A 27,818-nucleotide genomic window follows, 5' to 3' on the forward strand; every position below is an offset into this window, starting at 1 on the left:
ATCACTAACTGGCTGACCCCAGGCAAACACAGATGAGCCACAAGACCCCCAAAATGGTGAGTAACCTCAGGGGTAGGGGAAATCAGTGTTCCAGGACCGTACTGTACACTGGGCAGGTGGCTCTTGGGGAGAGCCAGCACTGTAGTGGGGGCCTTATAATTATTACTGTCCCCACATTTTCCACAGGCTGTGTTTATTATGGAAGATATCTCGCTGCTGAGGGTGAGCAGGGAATCAAGGGAGAGTCTTCTCCAAGATTGCAGCTTCCGCCCTAGCTCTTATGTGGCTCACCTATGTGCAACAATGCCCCTCCCCCCCCTTTTCCCCCCCTCCCCCCTGGTGACGGCAGAGTGGCGCGGGAAAGTTACCGTTAATGGGGCAAGAAACAAAGCAGCTCTGCCGAAGAACCTGCGGCAGCGGATTGCCTGGTATCTCCATGAGAGTTTTGAGGCAGATTCCCATGAAGTGAGGGGGTCAGTCAACACACTGTTCTGCCGCTCAGACTAGGCATGCAGTGGTACACGCATTATACAGACACAAGCATGCTTTTTGCAACCCTCTTGCCCCCAACAACTCGCTTCAGTGATTCCCCAAATCAAAGCCACTTACCAGGGGCTCCTCTCCTGTTTGCGCTTCGCCAAGCTCCAACAGCTGTGACTGGCTAGCCTCCTCCAGGGTAGAGAAGGACCTCCGAGTCGTCCTCTGCCTCTGGGTCCCCCTCCCGCTTCACATCCTCGTCCAAGATTTCCTCCTCCTGGCTTGGTCCACTCTCGAGCTGCGCATGAGCCACTGAAAAATCCACAGTGGTCTTCGCAGTGGAGGTGGGGTCGCTGCCAAGTATCGTGTCCAGCTCTTTGTAGAACCGGCAGCTTGTGGGCGCAGTACTGGAGTGGCGATTTGCCTCCCGTGCCTTGTGGTAGGCGTTCCGCAGCTCCTTCACTTTGACCCTGCACTGCAATGTGTCCTGGTCATGGCCTCTTTCTGTCATGCATCGTGAAATCTGTCTGTAGGTATCATAATTCCTTTGGCTGGAACGCAGCTGGGACTGGACAGCCTCCTCTCTCCAAATGCTGACGAGGTCCAGCAGCTCGGCATTGCTCCAAGTGGGGGCTCACCTGATGTGTGGAGCAGGCATGGTCACCTGGAAAGATGTGCTGAGACCACTGCAGGCGTCACCAAGCAAATAAGAAAGGGACTTGCAAAATTCCCAAGGAATTTAAGGGGTGGGGCTGCCAGCTGGTCACCTGAGGGCAGAGCAGTAGAGTTCAAACCAATGACCAGAGAGGTGAGATCTGGCATTGTGGAATACCTCCTGGAGGCCAGTTGCAGCGCTGTAATCAACCAGGGTGTCTACACTGGCACCATGGCGCTGTAGCTCCGGCGCAGAAAGCTGTACGCCTCTCACGGAGTGGTTTTTTTACAGCGCTGCAACTGCGCAGTTTCTGCGCGCTAAGTGGCTTGGCAGTGTGTACACGTAGGGAGCTGCAACGCAGAAATATGCTTTACTGCTCAGAAACTTGCCAGTGTAGACAAGGCCTAAGATTAAAGATGTTGGATTCACACCTTTGTGGCTGATTCAGTCCTAGGAAATTCTTTCCAGTCATGTTAAACTTTACTAGAAACTGTAAGTTTCTGTAAGTTTCAAAAAACTTATAATGTTGAATGACTTTTCTTGTACTTCTGGCTCTTGTTTTCTTTTGGCGTAGATCTTTGGTAATGTTAATTTATTTTTCGTCAGATGTCTTTCAAACTGTTATAAAGTGTATATTTATTTTGTTCATATAGGTCATCATACAAATAGCCACCTCAGCAGTACATCTTTGACTCCATTATAATGATTTTAATCCCCTGGTATTGATTTTAATGGCCTTCTCTTTTAAACATCTCTTAAAATCTACAAGAAAAAAAAAGACATCTCAGATTATTCCTGTGTGTGTTGAAAGTAACCGTCCGCACTTTGGAGGTTAGGGAAAGTAATATTTTAGTGAGTGAATGAGTCCTAGAAAAAAACAACTTGGTCTGGAAAGAGATTCTGTGTTTCATATTCTGTATTTATAAGAGGACTTTTAACATTGATGTCTGCTTTACAGCAGAATGAAGCGTTTGTTTGCATGATACAAAAGTGTATCTGATTCACTCTACTACCACTGAATGATGCAGGGCCTGTTGCTGTCTCATTGGTGTCGGTTGTCAGGGAAGAGTCATCAGCTTTTCCCCTCATCCAAGGCAATGAGTCTGCAACAGCCTCCCTCCCATGTTCAGACAATAAGCTGTCTTCTGTTGATGACACCTTCTTGGTGTCAAATGAAGTAACAAAACTCGGATGATGTTGAATTTAAGTGAGATTGATTATTAGGATGTTGAAGCTTGGCTAACACCGTGAGTGACTTCTAGATTACAATCAGGTTACCACAGCAACTCAGAAACAATGAATATTGCAGGAAGTAAAAGCTTGAAATGTAGTATTTTAACAGAATGCAGAAAAGCTTGTCATCCAGTCATTAATCTCACTGAAGCATGGTGGCAATCACTAGGCACCTGAACATTCTGAACTGCCTAAGGCTCCTGTAAAATTGTGAATTTGTAAGTGTGTGGCTGCTAAAGAAGCATATTCTGAATGTTTTCCTATAATATGACCATAAGCAGCTGCCATTAACAGTAAAGGGAAATGTGAAGGTGTGGTATTTTCTTTCCTTTACTCCAGTAGCACAGTTTATTGGATGAGTGAGGATCTACATACTAAGAAAAGGGAATTGCTGCTTTATTTAACTGTGTCATCGATTAGAGATGCTGTTGGGAATACAGCTTTAATGTTATATGTTTGGTATTTTTAAATTTAAATTCAAAAGCAGTAATTTTCCAAATGCATTAGTGGCCAAAAAACCAAACCCCACATTATTAGAATGTGGACATTTTGAGTGATAGATGATTGGCATTTTAAAAGTGACTGTCTCAAAGGCTCCTGCATCTTAAATAATAGTTAGTAGTAAGTCTATGGACCAACATAACTCTGCTGAGTTAAAAGATTAATGGCAGAATGTAAGTCAACATGGTCAGGGATGGATTAATGTCGGTTCCTATGGAATATCGGGATTTGCAGTCCAAAGAGGCCGAGACACAGGAATTGGAGGCAGAGAGGTAAGCGAAGTGCAGTGCACAGCTAATTGTGGTCAGGTGGCCACTGGCTGGAGTGGGCATGGTCTGTATAGGCTGCCTCACTTGGGGAGAAGAATAAGGACGTGGAGGTAAGAGGGAGACTAATTCATTCAGGGTGTGTGTTTGAGGAGATGGGGGTCTGTCTAAGGCGCCCCAAAAATTCAGCGGATCCAGGTCCTGATTAACCTTAATCTACCCATCACCATGATGTATTGCCAGATAAATAGCTTGTCCGGAAACAACTGTTTAAAAACCCTATACATAAAAGGAGTAACAAGGTCTTGATGATGGACCATTTGCCAGCTGCTTTGCCTCACTCCTGTGTGTAGGCTCCTATTTTCTCGATCCAACCCCATCTGTTTGCTCTGCATGATTTCTTTGGCAATAAAGTAAGCACCCCCTCTTGTGAATTATTCACCTCTATTCAGAGGCAGAAAAGCAACTGTCTTTAAGTGTTGCTTGTGCACAGGTTATGGGTGGAATGGCTTTTGTCTCTTTATTTTTATCTCCTCCAAATCATTTATTGTGGCTTGTGTCTAGGGTGGCCAGGTGCCCGGTTTTTGACCAGAAAGTCCTGTTGAAAAGGGGACCTGATAGTGTTCAGTCAGATCTACTGACCGGATACCCAAAGTCCAGTTGCTTTTGGTAGGGGAGGTGCTGGTTGGCTGCAGCTCCTAGCCCCAGCTCCGCAGGCGAGTCCCTCCTGACCCGGGCAGAGGGGAAGAACGGGGGAGAGCTGAAAAGCAACGAGCGATGGAGGAGAAGCGGGGAGAGGAGCAAACGGGGGCCAGGCTTCAGGGAAGGGGTGGGACCTTGGGGGAATGGACGGGGTCTCTCGGAGGAAGAGGCAGGGCAGTGGAGGTTCCGGCACTCCTGCTGGAGTGTCAGGCTTTTTAAATCACAACATTGTCAACCCTATCTGTGTCTACTGGCTTAACTCCACTTTAATTAAAGTTCTGTGAGGCAACTATTGTTGCAACCTAAAATAATGGCTCAAATACAGGGCTGGCCTTACTATGAGGCGAACTGAGGTGCCACTAGGACCCAGAGAGTAGAAAATTGTGCCTGCTGCTAGTGCATATGTATTCTCTCTGCTCTAAATGCACAGAGATGGTGGAGTGGAGTGCTGGAGGAAGGAGGGCACAAGAGACATAACAGGCAGGCAGGAGAAAAGGTGAGAGGGAATAACAGAAAGCAGCAGGAGCTGCAGGGAGAGAGAGAGGAGGAGGAGCCTCTTATGTACCTTTCTAGCACCCCCAGGAGCCTGGACTGATTAACACCAGCTTCTCAGGCAGCTTCCTGTTTCCTGCTGCTTCCCTGAACCCACTGGAGGAGAACAGGCAGTCAACTTGATATCGTCCCTCACTCAGGCCATGCTACCAGCCTGCTTATTTGTCCTTTTCAACTGAGTGTTCAGAGCCAGTATAGCTGGCACAAAACAGCAGTAATGAGTGAAAGAAGAAAATGCCCCTCTGGGGCAGCATTCAGAAAAAGAAAGCAAGCAAAGGAAGCTTTTCTATCTAAGCAGGAAGGAGCTCTTCTGAGATACATAGACACAAATGTTCACGGTGAGCCTTCCGGTCCCAGTGAGGATGTGAGTGGTGAGGAGATGCCTGATCTTCCAGTTAGTCAGAGTGCAGGTGACCTGGCAGCTACTGCAGCATCCATATCTCCATTTCAAATGGATGTAGCCATGCACATTCCTGAAGCAAAGTGTAGATCAGAGAAGAGTGTGGTGGAGGCACAAGAAACAGCTGCTGCTGAGTTTAGTTCCTTAAGTCTAGATGATTCAGGACTGTGGACCCACTTGAGCAATAGCCTGAGGGACTTCCTAGTACTGCATGGGCCACAGCAAGTGAAAAGCTTCATATTCCCCAAAGACAATGAAAATAAAAGTTTCTATCCAACACGTTACTGGCGTGAAATCCCCAATGGTGACAAAGTGGAGAGGCCATGGCTTATATTTTCAAAACCCCAGAATGCTGCATACTGTTTTTGTTGCAAACATTGGGTTCTACAGGAACAAAGGACTGGAAAAATCTGGCTAGACATCTGGCATGCCGTGAGAAGACCGCAAATCACCAAGAAAGCATTCCATAGGTGAAAAGAGCTTGAGATGAGGCTAAGGTTTAAGGCCACCATAGATGATCAGCATCAAGAGAAGATTGTATCAGAGTCTCTTTATTGGCACTATGTTCTGAAAAGGCTCATTGCCATTGTGAGAATGCTTGCTACCCAAAACCTAGCACTGCATGGCACTTCAGATCAGCTGTATGTGCCAAACAGTGGAAGCTTCCTTAAAATTGTGGAGCTGATGGCTGAGTTTGATGCTGTACTGCAGGAGCATCTAAGAAGAGTCACCACCCAAGAAATGTACATACACCACTACCTTGGAAAAACAATTCAAAATGAGATCCTACAGTTACTGGCAACAAAAGTCAAATAGAAGATTGTGGCAGATCTGAAGTCAGCAAGATATTACTCTGTTATTCTGGACTGCACACTTGACATCAGCCATACGGAACAAATGACTTTAATGGTGCGTTTTGTAACAACAAGAGATCCTAGTGAAAATGTCCCTGCAATGGTGACTGTCAGAGAGCATTTTCTAGAATTTATTGACATTGATGATACTACAGGAGTTGGTATGACCAAATCATAGCATATCCTAGAATATCAGGGTTGGAAGGGACATCAGGAGGTCATCTAGTCCAACCCCCTGCTCAAAGCAGGATCTTGCCCCAGATCCCTAAATGGCCCCCTCAAGGATTGAACTCACAACCCTGGGTTTAGCAGGTCAATGCTCAAACCACTGAGCTATCCCTTCCCCCTTCTGTGCTTCTTAAAAAGCTGGAAGATATGAGAATTGCGATAGCTGACATGAAAGGTTAGGGCTACGATAATGATGCCAACATGAGAGGAAAGAACAGAGTAGTGCAGACACGGATCCGAGAGTTAAACCCTCGAGCTTTTTTTTGTCCCGTGCAGTTCTCATGCATTGAACTTGGTGGTCAGTGATGCAGCATCAGCTTCTAGTGAGGCTGCTGAATTTTTTAATGTAATTCAAAGCATCTATGTATTTTTCTCTGCATCAACTCATGGATGACAAATTTTAAAGCAACATCTGGGAACATCCTCTCTGACACTGAAACCACTGAGTGCCACATGATGGGAAAGTCGAGTGAAGGCGATAAAGCCTATCAAACACCAAGTTGGGAAGATAGATGATGCCATAGTTGCCATTATGGAGGATAATGCTATGACAGGAACTGTTCGTGGGAGAACTGTGGCAGAGGGAAATGGAATCACCAGAAACATACATAACTTCAAATTTCTGTGTGGCTTAGTGTTGTGGCATGACATACTACTTGAAATAAATGTTGTAAGCAAGAGACTCCAAGGTGTTGACCTTGATATATCTGGAGCAATCGGACAACTGGACAAAACAAAGTCATACCTTTAGTCTTACTGGTCAGATGAGGGATTTCAAAACGTTCTGAAGAGTGCACAGAAGTTGGCAGAGGAACTTCACACGGAAGCTATTTTCCCACCCATTCAAGAATACAAGAGTCAGCGAAGAAGAAGAACTTTTGATTACAAGACATGGGATAAACCCATAAGAGACCCCAAACAACAATTCAAAGTTGAATTCTTTAACCAGGTGCTAGATTGTGCAATACAGTCAGTTGAAGAATGTTTCATGCAGCTGAAGGAACACAGCAGTATATTTGGGATGTTGTATGATATTCCAAAACTCCTCACTATCCTTGAAGAAGACCTACATCAGCAATGCAGGGTACTAGAGACAGTGTTGACACATGTTGATGCAAGTGATTTAGGTGATGAACTGAAAGCCCTTTCAAGATATATTTCAGCAGGATCAACTCCAAAGGCTGTTCTAGAATATATGTGCACAAATAAGATGACCAGCCTCTTTCCAAATGCTTTTGTTGCTCTGCGCATACTTCTAACACTTCCTATAACAGTTGCCAGTGGAGAACGCAGCTTCTCCAAGCAGAAGTTAATAAAAACACATCTATGCTCCACAATGACACAGGAGAGGCTGGTCGGCCTTGCAACCATCTCAATAGAGCCTGAGCTGGCTCAGACTGTGGACCTTCAGGAAGCAGTTCAAATCTTTGCAACCAAGAAGGCATAGAAAGCACCACTTTGATTATTCAAACAGATAAAAATGACCGTGTTTACTATGCAGACAAGAAAAGTTACATTTGCTCTTCAGGCATTTGAAAGTTAAGTGTTGTTTAAATTTTTTGAACAAGGCATTTTAAGTTGTTAGTTCTCCTTTATTGGGGTAAGTAGCAGAGCAGTACCATGAGAGGAGTAGAACAGGAAGAAGGCAGAATTGAGACCTTTCAAAGTTTTGGCCCAAGCGAGGAGGCATGGGGGCGTCATTTGAGCTCCCCGCCTCAGGTGCCAAAATATTGTGGGCTGGCCTTGCTCACATATTGTCATTTCTCTAATTGACTTATAATTTGTGTGTTAAAAATTTAACCATGACAGTGGGCTTCTGCAGGATTACTGTAATTTGAAGTCTCATATATTCAGTAATTTATTTTATTGTAAACCTTTAAGTTGGATTTCAAAAAGCATGACATGGCATCCTTTAATTAGCATCCATATTGCAGATGGGCCTAGACTGAAATGCTGGGATCAAACATCCCAGAACCTAAGGGCTGGTTCAGAATCTATTTCCATACTAGGCTGAACCAAACTCTGGATCCGAGTGATCAAAATCTGGATCCAGAAGTGAATTTTTCATATCCGATAATATCTCTAGCTCAGTGATAATGAGAATCTCTCTTTACGTGATTACAATAACAGCAAACCCTGAGGCTATTGGACATTATGTTTGAAATCAAGTATTGTGTATGTAACACATTTAATAGATAGTATATGGTAAAACATCAACTTATTCCAAATAAAATATGTCTTTAAAGAAAATGACCCTGAAGGGTAAGTTGTCAAAACATGACCTGGTGTTTTAGCCATGTGAGTCTTACTGATATCAGTGGAGGTTGTGCACACCAAAACTCCACACAATGGTTGGTAAACAGATTCCAACTTGTATATTAGTTTAAAACCATGCTGGTACTATGAATGATTATATTGATTTAGGATCTGATCTGCAGGGAACTTCCATTGAAGTCCATGAGTGTTCTGCACACAGAGTGCTATCAGGGACAGCCCTTATTCGAGGCTGACTAAAATAAACACAGACAGCCTCACATTGTGATCAGGATATTGCTGCTTACTAAGTCATGTAGTGTAAACATTCTTTTACAGTCTCACTGTAAAAATAGCTTTTTTTCCACATTTGTGTCTGGAAATGAGTAGAACAGGCAAATGCAGCACATTCTGAAACAATTTTTCTATACAGTTAGTAGAGAGGGGCAGTGAGTATTACGCCTTGGGAATGCTACAGGGTCTAGAAAAGTATCCTATTATCTGGTGGCTTGAGCAGTGGGAAACCAGGAGTGGGACCAAGCCTTTCATTCTAAAATGCTTATTATTTATTCTTAATAGTGTAAATTGTTTGCTCATGTATTTTACTGCACCCATTCCCATTATGCTTGGATGCTTTTCAGTGAAAATAAATACAAAGGGCCAGAATCTCTTATCATGTTGGATGGGTCCCAGGTCAGATCCAGTGAGGCAGTTCTTACTCCTGTGGAAAAAGCATATGGCCCAAAGTATGTCACTCAGTCTGTCCTGCAATATCCACTCTCAGTTGCCAATCCTGAAAAGCAATCCTTGCTGAATTCTAAGCAAGTTAGCAGCCCAGTGGCTTCAATAGGACTACTTGTGTGCAATAAAACAATCATTTGCCTAAGTATTTGCAGGCCTGGGGCCTAAAATTCCAACTTTCATCTTTACATTCCAGCCCTTTTGAGTAATATTGTTGTTTTCAGAATAAATTTAGTGATTTAGACAAACTTCAAATCTTGTACTAATTCCAGGACTCTGCTAGTACCCAAAACTGTGGCTAATCCAGCCTGCTTAACTCTTTTCATCTTGTCTAGTGCATCTTTAGGTAAGAAAACTTTTGGAATGAATATACCCGATGAGATTTGAGCATTAGATTGAAATGAATGTGTTTATTTTGGCAGGTCATTTTGGTTCAAGTTAATCCAGGTGAAACCTTTACAATAAGGGCTGAGGATGGAACACTTCAGTGCATTCAAGGTAAGAGATTTTTTTTTTCTAAATAATAGCCTTCTGATAATGGAGCATCCCTAAATTTATGTGTTCAGTGGGTTAGTCATGGGTTTTTCTTTATATCTACCTTTGTTTAATTTTTAAAAAAGTATAGTACACACGAGTCTACAGATTTACTTGGCTTTATTTTGTGAAAAGTTAGGGATTTATAACTCATACATGAGTGTGAAATGCTGTGCCACAAAGCTGTGTCCTGTATGAGTGGGAGGCGGTGTATAGGATAGCTGTGTATGTTGTAGGAATTATTAAAACACTGGTTTTAATTCAGTGCCTCAATTTGAATCATGGAGTTTTACAAATTCTAATGGATGCTACTAGGTAAAAAGTGACTCCCCAGCATTTCACTTTTTAAAGTAAGCTTTTGCAAAACCTAAGATCAATAGACATATCTACGTTAATTAATATAATAATAAAAATTCAGGTGGAAACATTTTTAACTAATGCATAATCCTCTGGAGTATTTGCAACCTAGACATTGCTGTTTTATAGTAGTGCGTAAGAAGCAGAAAGTGAAAGTATGTAGAAATTAACTATCAAAATAAAGAGAAATGTATTAGTCTGTTATGTGGTCCATATTGAGGAAAGTAAGATTACTAAAACTGAAATATTTTATCGTCTAAGATAATAAATTAATAAATCTAACCTAGGTAAGGAAATTCTGTGTTTTCTGAAATTTTTTTTTAACCTGGATGTGTCGATTAAACATTTGGAATGATTCATTTTTACTTGACTTCCCCACGAGGGAGAAATATTTGAATGCAAAAGGCTTTCTACTTTGTATTGCTTCCGGATAAAATCAAATATCTACATGTTGGCCAAATATTTATCAGTTTCCTCTTTTTTATGGTACTTTCCTATTCTATGTTACTATTCCTATTCTATTTACAGGAAAGCAAGATCTTTGCCTAATAAGAGTGAATTTGCTTTTGTCTCTTATTTCTCACTTGAGGCCATAATTCTCAGTCAGTGACATCTTAATTTCCATAGCCGCCAGTTCTGATGTCAGAAATGGGATTATGAATCAGATGGGGAATAAGTAACAGGACTGGATGGATGTCTAAGAAACAATGATTTTGTTTACATGCAAGTGTTTCTAGTGATCGTTGCGGTTTACCTGAGACCTCTTCCACTCAGTTCCCCAAGAACTCAGTTCAACTCCTGACTTGTCACTCAGTTTTCTTTATTAGGCATACAGCAATGCTACGCTGAGTTGATCAGACTCAAGCATAGGGAGTGAGTATAAGTGGTATATATACCAAACATCCAAAGTGCCACAGCAAACGTTTTCCTTTATATATGTTTACACGTTACATTGCATTACACTTTTGGGGATTGGCTTGGTCACTTTGTAGGAACCAATCTCTCATTGGCCATGTATGACTTACTCTTTATCTCATCTTCCTTTCCAGGCTTATCTTATCCATTGTTATTTTGTTTATTGTAATTGGTTCCCTGGGTGTTCCCCCTTTCTGTTTCCAGCCTGCTGATCCATTTACCATGCTAATCCTGTCTCCCAAAAAATGAGGCCTCACCCATGTCCAATTACTCATTTCTAGCCAGGCCTACAGTGATAAAGAATGGAGGAGAAACATAGAAATTATACAGTGTACTATAGAAGCCAAATTGTTTCTAAACAATTTGTCATCGGCTCATTTAGAGGTACATGAAGTAATTTATGCAGACACTGAAATTAATAGACCAGAACTTTCTTATGAAGATTGTCATTTTTACAAAATTATACAATAAAGCCCAGCTTACAATAGAGTTGATATATTTCCCTTGTCTGGTAATATTTATTGTCATTTTGGGAGGTCTCTAATTATTCTGAAAGCCATGCTTTTATAAACAGCTTATGTGAAGTACTAAACAAATTGAGGTTTCTAGCCAGCTTGACACTCTATCTAATACGACTAAGAACAACATACGTTTTCTCTAGGGCATAGGAATTGTCTAGCATCCTCATGATGTTTGTTAGCATTCTCAGTATTACTGATCATCCAGTAGAATCTCCAAAATAACAGGGCAGTATATTGGCTGTTGTGGAGGTGTGCGTTAATCCCATACTAACTAGAGTGATGAATCTGCACAGAACGCTTTTGACTGCATAAAAGACCAGGTGAGGTCATAATGGGTAGGAAAGACTATATAAGAAACAGGACAATATTCAGATCAAGATTTTCCTCAACATGTTCTTCTCTTTTTGTGGAGAATGCTGGCATCTCTAAGCCAGTGGCTCCCTATCTTCTGTTGCTGATGTCACTACATATGTACAGGTAATGGGGTCAGTCTCTATCTCCAAGTGCCAAACTAAGACTACCCGTTTCAGTGTCTAAATCAGTTACAGTGGATTGTTACAAAATCATGTAACCAACTCTATGGCTTTAGCATTTAGAAGAATGATCCTATAAAGAAATTATAGATTCTGAACAAGTTCCTGTCCTACACTCCAGCTTTTCTACACCATAGGTTTCTTTGAGATTCATATGTAAATTTAAAGGTAAATGTCCAGTGGGATTTTCCTTGCAATGGCCACTATAAAAGTGTTTTGTCAAGAAAATATTCATGCTTGATGTTGAAGAAGAGCACATTTGTGTTTAATAGTGTTCACGAGAGAAATTATTCAGCCAGAGTTCACTCCTGTAAAGACATTACTGCCTGTGATGCTTCCGTGGTCTGGGAAATGTAGTGTTATCAATCATACATATGTGAGCCATGTTAATTAAATCATGTGGAGGCTGGGTATTTTTGTTTGCTTAAAGTTAATGCTCATGGAAGTAAGGAACTAATGATTTGAACTAGGCATTATGAAAGTTTCCCTAAAGAGCTGTACTAGCACTATTCAACCCTGATTTGCACTATGGATTCCAATCCAATTAATTGTGCCAACTTGTAGGGATATTTTATTATATGAATGAATAGACTGGAGTAGGACCACCAAACCTACTTTTGCTTGTGCCTTAAACTAGGGTATTGATCCTCCAGCTCTCTAGAGGCAAAGGGTCTGGGAGCTAACTGAATTTGCACAATTGAACTTAAAAAGTAGGTCTAGATCTCAGCTCATGTAAATTAGAATAGATGCTTTAGTCAGCGGAGCTACACCAATGGAGGATTTAGTCCTAAATGTTTTGCTTTTCTAATTTGAGCAGGTCAGAATCAATTGATTGCATCACTTTTTCCATAACTGAAAATACATCATAAGAAATAAAATTAGGACAAATTGTGGCAGTTCCAATTGTGACTCTGATGTTTTAAAAATTATCATTAAAAACTGTTGTTTGCTAATCTTGAAAGTCGAGCTGAACACTGTGCTGCAGTTTCTATTGATTTGTTTCCAGATGTGCTTATTTATCTCTCTTATATGGAAGCACACTTTAGATTAATTAGTTTAATAATACAAGAGAAAGTACTGTATCTTCAGCTTGTTTGATGTGAGTAATCTAAAACCACTTGTTAAGATTAATGGTCAACATGCTGTGTGATAAGGGAAGGACCTACATGAGAATTAACAGGCTAATAAAGCTGAGTAATCCTTTTATTTGGGACACAGTACTTTATACTGGTTGGTACTTTGCATTTTCCCCATTTTTTATCATTATAATACTTAACATTTTCTTGTCCAAAATGTTATACAGACATCCCATTAAAAATCAATGTCATTTGGAGCCTCTTAGTGTTTTCAGTAATTTGTTGCTATTGTATTTGTGCTAATAGAGCTTGGTTGCCACTTACCACTTATCAGCATTTTGTGTTAAAATAAGTTTAGAAAATCACTACTATAGTTATATGGTATGGTTTTGGAAATTGTAATTGGTCGTTTTGCCCTGCAAATAAATGCTAAAGAAACACACACATTTATGTATAGATACTGTTACATAGAACTTTTATGACAAAACCTTATATGCTGCTCCTGAATCTAAACTATCAGTATTCATAGAAGTAGTCTCGGTATTACCATAATGGTATTACCACTGGGCAAGGCACTGTACAAACGGGGGCGGGAGGGAGGGAGGATGATCCCTGCCCCAAAGAGTTTGACAATCTTAGTACTTACAAATCCAGGCAACTGTCTGCTTAAGGTTTTTGTTTTTTTAAACATGATTGGATTTGTGTTCAGTGTGGGAGACCGCATACGCATATTTAAAGCTGGGGCAACTGTCTCTGCCTTTCTTTTTTTTCTCTGAGCGTAATCTTGGAAAACCTTCCTTCTGTGACTAATCCTAACTCACATAAATAATCCCATTAGAAAGTTTTTACTGGTTTGGAACATTCATTATATTTTTGTTGAGAACCTCGTTCTTTACCTTTTGCTTTTCTAGTCCTCAGTTTTGAAACTTGGTGGCAGTGTCGGACCTGTCTTCTTTTGACCTCACTTGGCTCCCTGACTGTGCTGTGGGCTGAAATTGAAAACAATTGTTAATCAGTACTAAAAGATTTCATGCCCTGCCAATTCCACACTGTCACTCTCTTCATGAATTAAAAGGTCAATTTATGGTACCGCTGCAGCTTCAACTGTGTGATTGACATACATTGATCCCTCCTTTGGAAGATCTCAACTCTTAAAAGTATAGTACTAGAGAGTAAAATCCAATGCCTTGATATGAGACCATGTGAAATGTCCCTGATTTCAGCTTTGACCATGTCATTACTATGATCAAATCTTAAATTGCAGGAAGAATGTTTGTCACTTAGCAGTATTGTTTTATTGATTAAAGTGTAAAAACTGAGGCTTAAAATGGAATAATGGTTTATGGTATTTAAACTGCCTGATCCTCTTGTTAAAGTGCTTACCAGATGCATTCTAAAATTATCGATCACAACTTCTGTTTGTTTTTCCATCCTCAAAGAATATTTGCGGGGGGGGGGGCAGAGGGAGCCTATTTCATGGTAGAATTTGTCATTAAAATAATTATATAACTATAATTTAAATTTTGAGAAATGGCAAATCTTAGAGCATTGTCATTAAATATATGAACTTTTTTGAAATGAGATATTCTAAAACTTGTTTATTATCCTTTTGCGCCAGATTCACAAAATATTAGCCTACTCAGCTGAGAGAGCACCAAGACACTTTTGTTGTATATTGTTTGATGTGCTTTTTTTGGTTTGTTTTAAATTACGAATGACAGGAAAACACAAAGTAGGTTGTGGTTCTGAAGATGAATATGGTCCCAATCGTGAGGGCAGAAACTATTAACCATTACATTGGTGTGACTTTCTTGGACCCACTTTATGACCATTTTTCCATGCATTATAGTGAAGAAAGGAAAACTCAGTCGGTGTAAAAACTAGACTGGCATTTAGTTGCTGTCCTTCGATAGTTAAATACACACTTTATCCTAGACATACTAAAGAAAGCAGTAGATTTAAGCTACAAGAAGACCATAAGAGCTCAGGCAGGAGAAATCGTGTGTAGACTACATAGTAACCCTATATATCATCATAGGCTGGTCAATCGAATGGCAGTCACCACTATACATCATTGTCCTAGATTTCCAAAAAGCCTTCGACACAGTGGACAGAATAGTCTTATGGAAGTTGCTACACCACTGTGGAATCCCCCAGAAATTTGTGAATATCATTCAGAGCCTCTATGAAAATATAACATGCCAAGTCATTAGAGAACTGACTAAGCTGTTCAGGTTAACTACCAGTGTCAGGCAAGGATGTCTTATGTCACCCATATCCTTCCTACTGGTAATAGCTTGGGTAATGAGACCACAGTACAACCAAGGAGTATACAATGGACTTTTACACAGTAGCTACTTTGCAGACAACATCAACTTGCTCTCTCGTTCCCACAAAGATATGCAGCAAAAACAAATGATCTTCTGACCTATGCACGGTTAATACAGCTGAAAATCAACACTGAGCAAACAAAAACTATGAGAATCAACAGGCAACAAGAAATATCAATAACACTTTCTGGGATTGACCTAGAAGAGGTCCGACACTTCTCATATCTTGGCAGCATCATAAGCAAAACAGGAGGAACAGATGAAGACATTAAAGCTAAAATAGCGAAAACCAGACATACTTTTGCAACCCTAAAGCTGAGCTGAAGAAACAGAAATCTTGCCCCTGGAACTAAACTTTGAATACTTAACACCATTGTAAAATCTGCCTTACTACATGGTGATGCATCTTGGAGACTTATCAAGACATTACTGTATAAACTCAATTTTTTTTTAATAAACAGCTGCTGGAGACAAATCCTCAACATCAGATAGCCAGAAAAAATAAAAAATGAACATCTTTGAAGGAGGATGAAACAGAAACTGATAGGACAGGAAATTAGGGAACGAAAATGGAGATGGCTAGGACATACGTGGAGGAAAGAACAGAACAATATAACAGGATAGGCATGGGCCTGGACTCTCTAGGACAAGGGGCGACGAGGTAGACCAAGGACAACTTGGAAATGCATAACAGAAGCAGAAATGAAAATCATTAAAATGACACGGGAAGAATCTAAGACCGCAACAAGAGACTGCCAAGATGAATGGCAGTGGTGAAGGCCCTACGTTTTGCATGGAATAAAGAGGTATCAGTCAATTCATGACTGTATAATTCTACGTAGAATTGAAACTGTTTGTTTATTTCTGCTTTCTGAGCTGCCACATGCTCTGTGAAGATCTGTTCATAAACGGAATGCATTAAGATATGTTTGTAAATGGAATGCATTCATATTTAACCAATGTGCAAATTAGGAAGCACTGCCAATTATATGCTGTATCATTCTTATCAGATTAAACTGGGTGAGCTGTTTCAATAACACTTTGATTTAATGTAACTAATCTATGACAAGTCCACTTCCACATTTCCCATTCAGGAAATCTGAGCGCTTTTATTTACATTGAGTCACATGTCCATTCAGCAGCTGTATCTAATTTTGGTTATAGAGAATGACTTATTTAAATGAAAAACATTTTTGTATTGCTTTCTAAGGATTTTAGAATCCTCTATTTAAGCTCAGATATCCTATTCTGGGATAGCTTTCCTTATGCAATACTTTGAAGATAACCTGTGACCTGTTGATTCCTATCTTTAATCATACATGGGTCTATCATCTCATTTGTCCCGATTGCACAACATGATGATAATGAATGAAGAAAAACGAATAAAAACTGGCAAGTGCAGAAAAACATTAATGCATCTAAAGACATGTTAAAAATATTTGTGGAATTTAAATACCTCAAATATCTGCCTTAAAACATTCCAAAGTGTAATTGTTCAATAGACCTGTTAATATTTTTAAAAGGACAAAAGAGGAGACGTACATTTATGTCTCTGGTGTTTGATAAATTGCTTATAGCACTCTCTGAGCATTTGCTATAGCAGTTTGAATAGCATAAATATTCCTTTGAAAGTCTCAGACTTTAAAGTAACTTACTTTTGTGCCATTTTTGGAGAAGTTTGGACACTTTTTGCTTCTCAGAGAGGTTTCCCTTCCTTAATGGGAACTCATCACCTGATTGTTAAAGATATATAGCTCCGATAGAAGTTGTTCAGTTTCAAATCTTATCCTATTTGTGTGTGTGTACATGAGGTAAATCACTGGTTAAAGACATGGAGACGGCTGTGTAATTGAAACTTTTAAATGTGTCCAGTAAGAGTTTGGGCTTTTATGTTTTTCCCTAAAAATTTAGACTATTTTAATATGTAAGGCCCAGATATATTTTAAATGAAACCACATTTTAAATACCAGTACTGTCTTAGAATTCAGAATATCTGAATAAACATGGTATATATTACATGTAACAAGATACGGGATTCAGTGGCTGTGCACCAACTCTGTGTTGCCCTATCATAGCAAAAGCAAAATTTTTCAGTCTCTCTTAGAACTGATGGTGAACTATGGGTGAAGTTACACAAAATGTCAATTTCATACTTTCACTGCTGATTGTTCTGCTGTGCTGATGTTGTCCATTAACTTTGCATTAAGAGGGATGTTACAACTGGAAGTTTAGCTGGTACATTCATGTGCAGATCAGGCATGTTCTACCTTGACTTAATACCTTCTGGAGTTGTCAAATGGCTGAAACCATTCTGTAACCCTTTCTAAGATCTGCCGTTATAAACAAAATGGCAAATTCAAAGTAATCTCACATGAACTCCAATCTATGCCTGCTCCGTAGACTTGAATGCCTTTAGAGTTCCTTCTTTCCCGACCTGTCTCTGTCCTCTGTTTGTCCCAAACCCTAGTGTGTGCTCTCATGTTTCTTCATGCCAGTGTTCTGTTCCTGCTTCCCTTCTATTCAGGGTGAAGTCTGATGACCGACACCTGCCCCCAGAAATTAGCACTGATTAACCTGGATTCAAATGCCTGCTAACAGGACAGAGACACAGGAGAATTCTGCCACTCTGTTACACATCCAAATAAAATGAAGAATCATGATAGGAAAAAGTGACATCACCAGATGATGATTAACACTTATCAAAATAACAACTCTATGGTACACAAAGCATAAAACAAATGGAATGGAAGTGGAGAAAAGGTGGTTTTAAAGTACTAGACTCTGGAAGTGAAAATGAAGATTATAAATTATAAACAATTTTTACAAAGTGAAAGGGGACAACGAAAGAAAAAGAAACAGGCAAAAAAGGGAGATTTTTAAGATGATCTGGATGGACACAGTAAAAGGAAACAAAATAATTAAAAGAAAGGAGTCATTAAAAACGAAGTGGCTATAAGATATTGTCACTGTCCGATTCTAACCAAATCTGAGACTTATTCTCTTGACTCTTTTGCGTACTGGTAGAAGTTTGAGTGCCTGTTGGAAGATGAAGTGGATCATCTGGACTGAATTAAGCGTTATACAATGGAAATATAATTGGCATCCTTTATTTGTATGTTATAAACCATTTGATGACCAATCTTTGAGTATGCCTTTTAACGCCCTGTAGAGTGGTAACAAACTATACTTCCTGCAGAATACCTTATTAACTCCACACGTAAAGGAAAAGCTAATTGACTGATGCAGCAACTCCTTTCCATACCCCTACCCCCTGAAATCATTGAGATCTGCACTTGCTCAGCATCTCTGAAAATCAGGCCACTTGTTCAAATATAGATTTAGGTGCCTGACTTTAGACATCCATATCTCTTAGTGTTGGCCTATGGCCCTATATGACTTTCCTAGGAAGTTTTTGTTGGTTTGTTTCCTTTTCACACATTCACTTGGGACCTGTTTGTTGCCAGCTCTGCAAGGGAAAAGGAAGAACACAAGAAATTCTCCATCACGTCCTTGAATACCCTTTGCATTCGGTGCCCAGTCACATCTCTAGTGCACTCTCCTGAGTTCAGAGACTACTCCCTGCTAGCCTTTCCTGGGCCTACGTATGCCAACTGGATGACTTTAAGTTTGACACATTATAACTACAGATCATTTAAAAATATCCCATAGGAATATTCTCTTTGAGTTTCTTGTTCAGTGTTCGTGTACAAAAATTTTAATAAAAGACAAGCAAGGATGTTCCCAGACAAAACTATTTTAAACTGGAGTTAAAGTTGAGCATACATATTAGTAATTTAGGGTAAAGTACATTACAGAGGTGGTGTAATTATTCCAAACTCAGATGTTCTAACTGCAGGAAATTCCAGAATTGAGACTAAACTTTAAAGAAATACAAACACGTTAAAGTATGGAAATGCAGAGTTAGGGTTATGATCCCGTTACACTCTGCACCAACTAAAGGATCTGGTTGTCTGTGTAAGAGAGCATATGTTGCTGTTCATAAAGGGCTTCTTCTTAAGGAGCACAAAACCTCATGAAACTCCTGCTGGGCCAGTGGGTTTCCGATGTCACTAAAAGCAGTGATAGATCTCAGTATGTAAAATTAAAGTAGACTGGTCAGTTTCACTTTCTGTTTTTGTGCACTAACTCAATGCTTTTGTTTGGGTTTTAACACTGTAAGGCAATAATAATTAATAAAAACAAAACAAATTTTGCTTTCATTTAATTTTTTTCATGGAATCGTTGTTTTGCAGAATAGGTTTTGTAATCTTATTCATCTCCTACCCCCTGCCGGCTTTTTTTTTTCTTAAATAAAACAACCATTTTGTTCATAATCTACTTTAAAACCCTTAAATGCATTTGGATAAGGTTTTCTGAAATCCGTTAATTGTGAACCCAGAAACTGAGGAAGAGCAGAAGAAAGAAGGGAAAAAACAAACAAACGCTAGACTATGAAAGAGTAATTCTACTTTTTGAATCTTAGAACAAAATCATTTCAAGCTTGGTTAGAGCTTTGAATGAACCTCTGAGTGTTTTCTGACTTGATCAAAAAAAAAAAGTTCCCATCCCAAGTGGCTGATATCGGGTTGATGTTGTGTAGTCAAGTATGTTTAATATCTCATGCTGAATCTTAGATATTGCATTAGAAAATCTCATATGTTAACCTATTAAAAAAGTCCAAGGCTGGGGATTAGTTTGGGGGGTTAGAGCCATCTAGTTAAACATCTGTTCAGTGCTTTTTCATTCTGGAAGCCAGTAATGCCAAGTTGTCATGCATACTGCACTATGGTATGAATAATATGGACGAAATGATTATTTTGGCACAGCTTGAATTTTGCATGTCATCTCCATGCTGAGATTACATATGTACAAACCCCCTGATACAGACGGTGTAACACTTTCTAACCAGTGATCACACCACAAAATAGCACGGTTATTGCTAAACCTATTTTTATATTGCCATCAATCTAAATGAAACCCAAGCTTATTTTCTGCCACAAATAAGCCAAACTGAAAGTTTGCTATTGTAAATGTTCACATATAAAAGTTAGGTAAGTGAAAAGCATTTAACAAAAAGTATAGAGCAGGAGGGAAATGGAGGGAGAAATGTAATAGCAAGAATAAGAGCAACTTTTGCGATAGGAATTCAAATTGCTGAGTGTATTTTATTTAGGCAGTGTTGTTCAAGATACTAATTGGTGTGTGAAACATGTTTGTGACCTAACTGCCACTTTCTGCCTAATCAGAAAATGTACTACCCAGGTGAGGGAGACGGTGCTTTAAACCTGGTGGAATCTTAGGTAAAAATACGTCTGCTTTATAACATGTTTTATTCTGTTCTCACAGGCAAGACGAATTCATGTTATGATATGGTAAGGTCACAACCATGTGTGAGATTGATTATTTTTGTAGTAGATCAGGCCTCAGTTGCCTCTCTTTTGGTTTCCCATTTTGAACCATAAAGACTAAATTATAAACATCTAGGATTTCTTATCAGTTGTGAAACCACAATAACTAGTATTTGCCAATAGTTTGTCATTGACTCTGAATACTGGCTTTACATGGGATTTGAATGAAAATACAACTGAAAAAGGGCACATGCTCATAAGCTGCTGTTTGCTTGTTTCTCTGAAATGGTATTTTTTTCCAGTTAATAAAGAGTTTCAAAGTGCTAAAGGGCTCTTCGTTTTTTCTTGTCATGTAAAACAAAGAGTGAGTGTGAATTTAAACTGCATTGTTTAGCTTCTTGTGGTCCTAAACGCAAGTATTCTAAAAGGAAAGTAAGTTACATGCTGAAACTTCCAATCATGGTTCAAATTAATGACTTTTTTTAAAGAAGTCATCCTTAGTTTCATGCAAATTTTCTTCTAAAATGTTTCTTGAATATATTTGTATAATGTTGTAAATTAAGAGGAAAAGTTGCTAAGAGGCTTATTCTCAGTTTGATGTGATTTTTGACGTGGAGCTGGAGCAGAGTAAACAGAAAACTGACTGGGAAAACAGTGAAAGAGCAAGTAGTATGTTCGTCGGCTTGTTCTTCCTACAGGCTAGTTACAGTAGTAATGTGGGAAGAAGTGTGTGTTCCTAGCCGGGACCTGGACATTAGTGTCCATTGTAGTCCAAAGTGAACAGAATGTTGTAATGAGTGAGATTGGAAGAGAGGAAGTGACTCAGTTTCTCTGAGGAAAGGAAATAGTTGAAAATAGATAGGACATCATGCAAGCAAATGAGTGACTGGCTGATAACTGTGGAGTGTTGCTGGGTGGAGACTGAGAGGAAATCAAGATTGAAGAAGTGGAGGGAGCAGCCAGGGGAATTGCTGGATATAGGGTCAGAAATGTAGGGTGGAGCAAATGTATGGAGAGTTTTGGAAAACAGAATAAAAAGAATACTAATCCAACTAGCTGTTGCATGTTTTAAGGCACAGCTAGTTCTCTGAGCGAACTCTGGGAATGAATGTACAGCTGTACTGTTTCCTGAAAGTGTTTCCATTGCTGTGCAGGTACACACCTGATTACTAGATTGATCACTTGGGCACCTGTATAATTTACTTTGTGTGAGATGAAATATCAATGCTGAAATCATACCGCTTTAAAAGATTTCTAGAAAACCAGAACTATAACTTTGAGTAACCTGCATTCCATCAAATTAATGGGCGTGCAACTCCTGTAAGCACTTCACTGTACTTGCTGTGCGGCCATTGTCTATTAACATTCCACTGAAGGCAGTGGATTGCTGCAATGTACCTGAATGTTCAGTAGCACAGGAGCTCATGGCACCTGGACATACTGTATCTGGAATACTCAGCAGCAGTCAATTAGTTAACAGTATACAAAGAGTTTGAAGAAAGGGATATTCTAGGCCAAATTTTCAAAAGTGCTCCCATGTAGGCTCCTAAATTGTCAGATTTTCAAGTGCTCTGCGCCATGCAGCATCTATTGTTCTCAATAGGATCTGCAAAGTGCTGAGTATTTCTGAAAATCTGTGTACTTAATATAGGTGCCTAAATGGGAGTTGAGCTGTTATGAAAATCAGGTGCCAAGCACTTCTGAAAATCTAGTTTGCGCATGTATGTCTGTGTAAAATCATATATTTTTTTGTTATGAAGTAATGTACTGATCGGAGCATATTGGAGATACGTAGGAAACAGATGAAGCAGAAACAATCACAACAAATGCACCCAACATTTGTTCTCTTTAAATGGATCTTTAATCATACATTTCTGGACTGTTTATTCCTCCACCATGGGTACTCTTACCTCTTGGGGGGCTTCAAAGGATCCAGCACTCTCTTGAGACAGAAAAAGGCACCAATATATACACCTTACAACTCACCAGCCAGAATGACATGCTTAATTCCTAACTAAATCCAATGCTAACAGCTGGTTAGGGTCAAGTTCCCTAGCTTACCAACCCTACTATAGGCAAGTTGCCATCAACTCACTCCTTTGTTTCCTGATATATGGGGATGGAGTGATACACTGGTTGAGGCTCCAGTGAGGAGGGGAAACAAGGTGTGAAAGAGTTGTCAGGAGAGATTGCAGGCAGGAGGTGTCCAGAGGCATGTGTGTCATGGATAGGTAGTGATGGGTAAAGCCTCATGTATGGGGCTCTCCATCCTGAAAATCTATGGTCCGCCTATGCTTTTTGTTTCTGATGTTTGCCTTGTCACTATTCCGAACTGTTTGCTGATATGGAGAGTCAGTAAGTTGCACTGGCAACATTGTGGCTGAAATGTGCTGTTTAATAGAAAGTAAAAGAACGAGGAGTACTTGTGGCACCTTAGAGACTAACCAATTTATTTGAGCATAAGCTTTTGGCATGCAACCGATTAAGTGGTTTTAGCCCACGAAAGCTTATGCTCAAATAAATTGGTTAGTCTCTAAGGTGCCACAAGTACTCCTCGTTCTTTTTGTTAATAGAAAGTGTTACTCTTTGTTTGTATTATACTCTCAGTGTTGAGGGTGTGCTGGTGTCCTGTCTCCAGTTTGTGATAATACATTTCTGGTTAATGCACTGTATAGCTGCTACTTGTATGCTCTTTATTTTGGTTTGTGACTCTCAGACTTTTTTACTTTACTTTGACATTATAGCCCCTCAACTGCCCCCAAATGACCTCAAAACTGAATCCTTCCAAATCTAAATGTGGGGATGCATCAGCTCATTTCCTAGCTTTAGCCCCAGAATACTCTGTATAGGTTGCTTAGTTAACCTGGTGAAAGCATGCTTGCACTATGTCACCCTCCTTAGAGTATTACGGGTTACATACTTGTTAATCCAATTAGCAAATGTTCAGCTAATTAAAATCCCTCCTATTAACCAATCTTTTGCCCTGCAAAAATGTTCTCCAGAAAAAAACTACAAGTGGAGGTCAGTAGTCACTCCTGATAATCACATGACTCTTTATTGTTCTTAACTCCTGTCCCCTATGTTAGCCAAAATATTTATGTCTCTTCTCTCTGCAGACTCAATATCATCCCTTAGAGATCTTGCCACCCATCTTTCTGCTTTATTTGCTTTATTCTCTTAGTAAATTCAGCATTCTGGCATTTTTAAATCCCCAAATGTTTTCCTTTTTCAGTCATGTCCCTCTCATTGTGATATTACTCTTAGCGTATGTACCCTTCAAAAAGGTGTAGCCCCAAGACAGCAATCTTCCTGCCTTTAACGCTTACCTGCAAAGTATTTAACGTGGCCCTGTCTTGCTTGACTTCCCCCTTTTTGCCCATGGTATTTGCCCAGAAGGTACATTTATTTGGAAACTTTCTTCCTCTAAATCCTTCTCTCCATAGTTGCTAATCTAATTGTATTCCAGATATTTGAGGATAGTACTGAGTTTTTTGTACTTTTGCCTTTTAGTTTGAAGTATCATTTAACAAAGGAACTGACATCTTCGGAGTGTGTGTGCATGGTGTTGCCAGTAAAACTGTCGTTTTACGAAGAAAAGTTTATGAAAAAGTGCAGCATTAATCAGACACGCCAGTGTGCTGGAATGAAACCTAAGTATAGGTTGCTGTACAAGAAATCAGAAGTAAACAAGAGGATGCTTCATGTGCTGTGAGAATAAACTGTTTGCTCTTCCTTTCCATTTTAAATCTGCAACTCCAATGAGAAATAATACCCATGGATTTGTGTGTGTGTGTGTGTGTGTAATTAATATTTTGTAACTCTCACCTGCAATATATCAGTTTAATTTACTGAATATTGTATATTGGCTCCTTTTTTTAAAAAAAAATTGCTTTTGATGTAAGGATGGTAAATGAGTAACTCTTTATTTGATGCAATCCTCTTGAGACAGGCCTTTAAAAAAAAATCAGACAAACAAAATGATGAAGTTTGATTTGGCTTATATTAGTCCTTTCCAAATACCTACATTTGGATGATGTACAGTACATACTCCAGGGAGAGAGAAAAATCTCTGTGTAACTGGAAATATTTTTGGAATACTTTGAAATATGGAAACTTTAAACATACAGTAGCTGTGAAACGCTGGGCTTATATAGTAATATGTATATTCAGAGGCTAGTCTTTTTCCAGGCTCGGAGCCCTCTTCACTGGTGAAAACCAAAGAAATGGACTCTATGTTGCACACTGACTGCTCCAGACAGTCATGAATGTGACCTGGCAACCAGCTCTGTTTCCTGCTGACGTGGCCTCCCACAACAGGAGCAGAACAGAGCAGCTTCAGTATAATGTGGAGGAGAGGGGCAAAGGATGAATCATCAACAGGATGAGAAATAAATTAAGACTCAAACTCCGACGATTCGAGTTTACAAGTATATAAAAACAAGACATTTTGCTTCATAGCAGAATAACACACAATCAGGCAGAGAAGGACTTCATTAAATTTAACAGTTCAAACATAATTCCTTCGGGGAACTGAAGAATTTTTTTTAATCTCTAAGAATCCACCACTGAGGAAATTGATTTATCTCGAGCCCATAGACGAATATTTACTTTTCAAGACCAGTATTAGAATATACAGTGTAGGCTTTATTTTCAAAGATCCTTGAGTTTGTCAACTGCAAATTCTGCACATTGGAGTTTGTGGCCCAGGTCTTCAAAGGTACCTAATTCCCATTGATTTCAAATACCCTTGAGGGTCTGGGCCTGTGTGCCTACTTATCTCACTTGCTAGCACATATTTCTGATTGGATCAGCAAGTGTGGAATTGCTGTGTGCAGACACAATGCAGAACTCTTTGAAAATGGCAGCTATATGTTTCGACAATATAGGGTATATCTACATGGCAATAAAAAGCCCACGGCACTGAGTCTCGGAGCCCAGGTCAATTTACTAAGGCTTGTGGGGCTTGGGCTGCAGTGCTAAAATAGTAAACATTCAGATTCGGGCTGGAGCCTGGGCTCTGAGACCCTCCCAGTTCACCAGGTTTCAGAGCCTGGGTTCCAGCCCTGGCAGGAACGGCTACACTACTATATTTTAGCCTCATAGCTCAAGACCTGTGAACCCAAGTCAATTGACTTGGTGCCATGGGTTTTTCTTTGCAGTGTAGACATTCTTCATAAAGAATTTTCAGTGTGACCCTATGGGAACATCACATCCAGCTCTGCAGGAATACTAGAACTATTGTATAGCAATCTGTACAAGTGTAAAGAATTCTCCAAATGTAGTTCCATTACATTCCAATAAATGGTGTCAATATTTTAAAATCCAAACTCCACTTTCTTTGCACAGTACTCAGGGCTGTTCCTAAGGCGGTGCGGGGCCTGAGGCAGAAGTGACGAATCTGTCACTTTTGAGACTGACGTGTCACTTCCGGGACTGACCGAATTGGCCAATTGCACCAGCCGGCGGGGCCCCCCAAACTGTGGGGCCCAGAGCGGTTGCCCTGATTCGCTGTACCCAAGGGCGGCTCTGCCAGTGCTACTGCATTTTAGCAAACAACTGAAGCACATCCAACAGTCCTTGTATTCTTTTAATACAGTTCACAAATACAACCAATATCCTAAATCAGTAAAGCAAGACTTACTCCAATTGTATTTTTTAACAGTTTTACCAGATCTGGAATTGATTTGATCAGCTTCATTAAGCTCCAGTACCACCTACCTTCCGTCTCACTGATAAATGGCTTGTTTCCTTATCACTGATTCTTCTTTGTCCCTTTCACCATTTCAGTAATGTTTGCTTTGCACAGGCAATGCAAATTCTCTGTGTTGCAACAAAAATCCTACAGTGAGTTGCAAAATAATAGCTTTCTATAATATTGAATGTAACTAGTATGAGCTGCTATAATTCAGAAATCTTAGCATTTACAGGAAAAGCTTTATCCAGTTTCTGGAGAAATTTTATATCTGGGGGAAAAAAATTAGACACAATATTGTTGTTTTTTCTTTAAGTATGTTGACTTGATTACAACCAGATTGATATCTGTTACAGGCACCAGGTTTTGTAAATCCACCTGAATTATTCAGATTGATAATTGAATTAATGGATTGCAAACATCTAATGGATTTGTAGTGCTGGTATCTGAAGTGCTGTCTGATCCTCAGGCCTAAAACCAGTGCAAGCAAGTCTGGTTCAAATTGACATGAAGCTTGATCTGAAGCAAGGGTATTGCATCCAGATGCAAGGAGCAATTTGGTGTCCATGCTCAGCTCTGTTTTGGGTCCCCCTCTGTGCAGTCTGTGCCATATGTTGCTAGCTTATTTGTAAAGAGGTCTGCTGTCCAGTAATATTTTAGCTAAACCATCAAATTAACAAAAGCAAAGACCTCAAGTTAGGATGGAATAAATAGCTAGGGGCAGTAGCCTATTTGTTGCATTTAGCCCAATCTTTAGTTTAGACATTCCAGAGGAGAAGTCATTATGTCTGTGGGATCATTTTTTTTTTCCAGATTTTGCTGCCTTCTAAGGATTAGTTCTCAAAGTGCATTTGGCAAATGTGTCCTCCGTACACAACTGTCAGAGAGTGGGAAACCATTACAGTCAGGAGGATCATTCTTTTGTGTGGAGTAATGACATGATTTCTGTATTTTAGAATGCTAAGAACTGCTTTCTTGTAGAAGTGGAACTTTATATTCTCCACAAAGCAATATTAACAAGTTCAGCCAGTTTCAAAACTATTATTAACTTCATATGTTCCATTTTGACTATCTTTGGAACAATTATATTGAATATTATTTTATTACTTTATATAAAATGGCTCAGGCAGCCATTTCCTCCTCCTGTAGGCAAAATCTTACCCCAGCTAAGTACAAACTGAAAGATTCTGTGCTTTTAACACAAGTCACCCACTTGGAATAATTTACCAGATCTTCCAAATGACAGTCAAGGTTTATCCCAAAGCCTCTGTTAGGAACATGCTGGTGACACTCTAGGGTTTGCATTGAAAATTCTAAGGGACCTAAGGCTGCCCTCAAACTTTAGACAAGGCTGAGATTACTATGTTCAATGGTGGCAGGGACATCATGGAGCAATGCAAGAACTTCTGTCAGCTCATCATGGAACCCAGGTAGGACCTGTGGATTGGGAACACAGGGAAGCACAATGCCACTCAACATTAAACAGGCTTTTTGCTTTAATGTTCCTAAAGGCCCGAGACAAGTCGGGACTTGTATCAGTGATACCTCTGGACAGTGTCATATTTTTACATGAATTGAATTGCCTTGAAATCGTCTTGATGGAAAAATTATGTTTTGCTATATTTTAAATTTACTTAAACTTATACACCC

General features: G+C 39.7%; 1 protein-coding gene across 2 annotated transcripts in view; it reads left to right on the forward strand.

Annotated features, from left to right (window-relative positions):
* FNDC3B (fibronectin type III domain containing 3B) overlaps positions 1 to 27,818 on the forward strand; it is a 371,221-nt gene that overhangs the window by 82,436 nt on the left and 260,967 nt on the right. For both annotated transcript variants that reach the window (XM_054039466.1, XM_054039465.1), the window contains exon 3: positions 9,285 to 9,360. In XM_054039466.1, coding sequence (XP_053895441.1) covers positions 9,285 to 9,360 — 76 coding nt within the window. The remainder of the gene's footprint in view (positions 1 to 9,284; positions 9,361 to 27,818) is intronic.

The sequence above is a fragment of the Malaclemys terrapin genome, chromosome 9, assembly GCF_027887155.1.
Source record: "Malaclemys terrapin pileata isolate rMalTer1 chromosome 9, rMalTer1.hap1, whole genome shotgun sequence".
NCBI lineage: Eukaryota > Metazoa > Chordata > Testudines > Emydidae > Malaclemys > Malaclemys terrapin.